Source organism: Meleagris gallopavo, chromosome 27, assembly GCF_000146605.3.
Source record: "Meleagris gallopavo isolate NT-WF06-2002-E0010 breed Aviagen turkey brand Nicholas breeding stock chromosome 27, Turkey_5.1, whole genome shotgun sequence".
NCBI classification, from domain to species: Eukaryota; Metazoa; Chordata; class Aves; order Galliformes; family Phasianidae; genus Meleagris; species Meleagris gallopavo.
Genome location: NC_015037.2, coordinates 1,001,441 through 1,002,181, shown reverse-complemented (window position 1 = coordinate 1,002,181; position 741 = coordinate 1,001,441). Strand labels below are relative to the sequence as shown.

At 55.9% G+C, this 741-nt stretch overlaps 1 protein-coding gene across 1 annotated transcript in view; it reads right to left on the bottom strand.

Annotated features, from left to right (window-relative positions):
- RUSC1 (RUN and SH3 domain containing 1) overlaps positions 1–411 on the bottom strand; it is an 18,284-nt gene extending 17,873 nt beyond the window's left edge. Inside the window, 1 exon segment of the mRNA XM_010723953.3 lies at positions 33–411. Within this exon segment, the coding sequence (XP_010722255.2) occupies positions 33–411 (379 nt within the window).
- Between the last annotated feature and the right edge of the window lie 330 nt (positions 412–741).

Here is a 741-nt window from a genome sequence, read left to right as displayed (position 1 = left end):
CTCCTCCCATTGGTGGATGTAGCGGATGAGACGTGAGAGGCGCAGCAGGCGCAGCAGGCTGAGGATTTTGGTGAAGCGGACGATGCGAAGAGCGCGGGCTGTTTTATAGACATCAGAGTCCACCTGCGTCTCCAGATCGACGATGAGGAAAATGTAATCGACTGGGATGGAGGAGATGAAGTCGACCAAGAACCAACTCTTCAGGTATTTCATTTTGATGGTGTGGGGATCCAGGATGATCTCCGTGTTGTCCTCCACCACGATGCCCGTTCTGAAGTTCAGGACGAGGTCAGCCAAGAAGAAAGTGTCCGAAAGGACGTTGAAAACAATCCAGGGAGGGGTGTTTTCGTCCTTGAAGAAGGTGATGCCCACGGGGAGGATGATCAGATTGCCCACCATCAGCAGCAGCATGATGAGGTCCCAGTAAAACCTGCGGAATGAGGTGAGAGAACAAATCCGGGATCAAAGTTTGAGCCCAAACCCATCGCAAAAATGAGAGCTCGGGGCTTAGAGGGGTTTAGAGAGAGCTCAGCTGGTGGTGCAACGAGGGCAGGAGCAGTGGGGTGGCACAGGGACTCGGACTTGGGGGGGGGGGGTCTGCATGGACCCCACGCAGCCTTCGGTCCGAGCCCGATTTGTGCTGATGCTCTGCATCCCCATCCACGGGTAAACGCAGCTCGGGATCCCAAAAGGAAAGCAATGTGTGCGTCCCACATCCTCTGCTCTGCAGTGGGGCGGGGG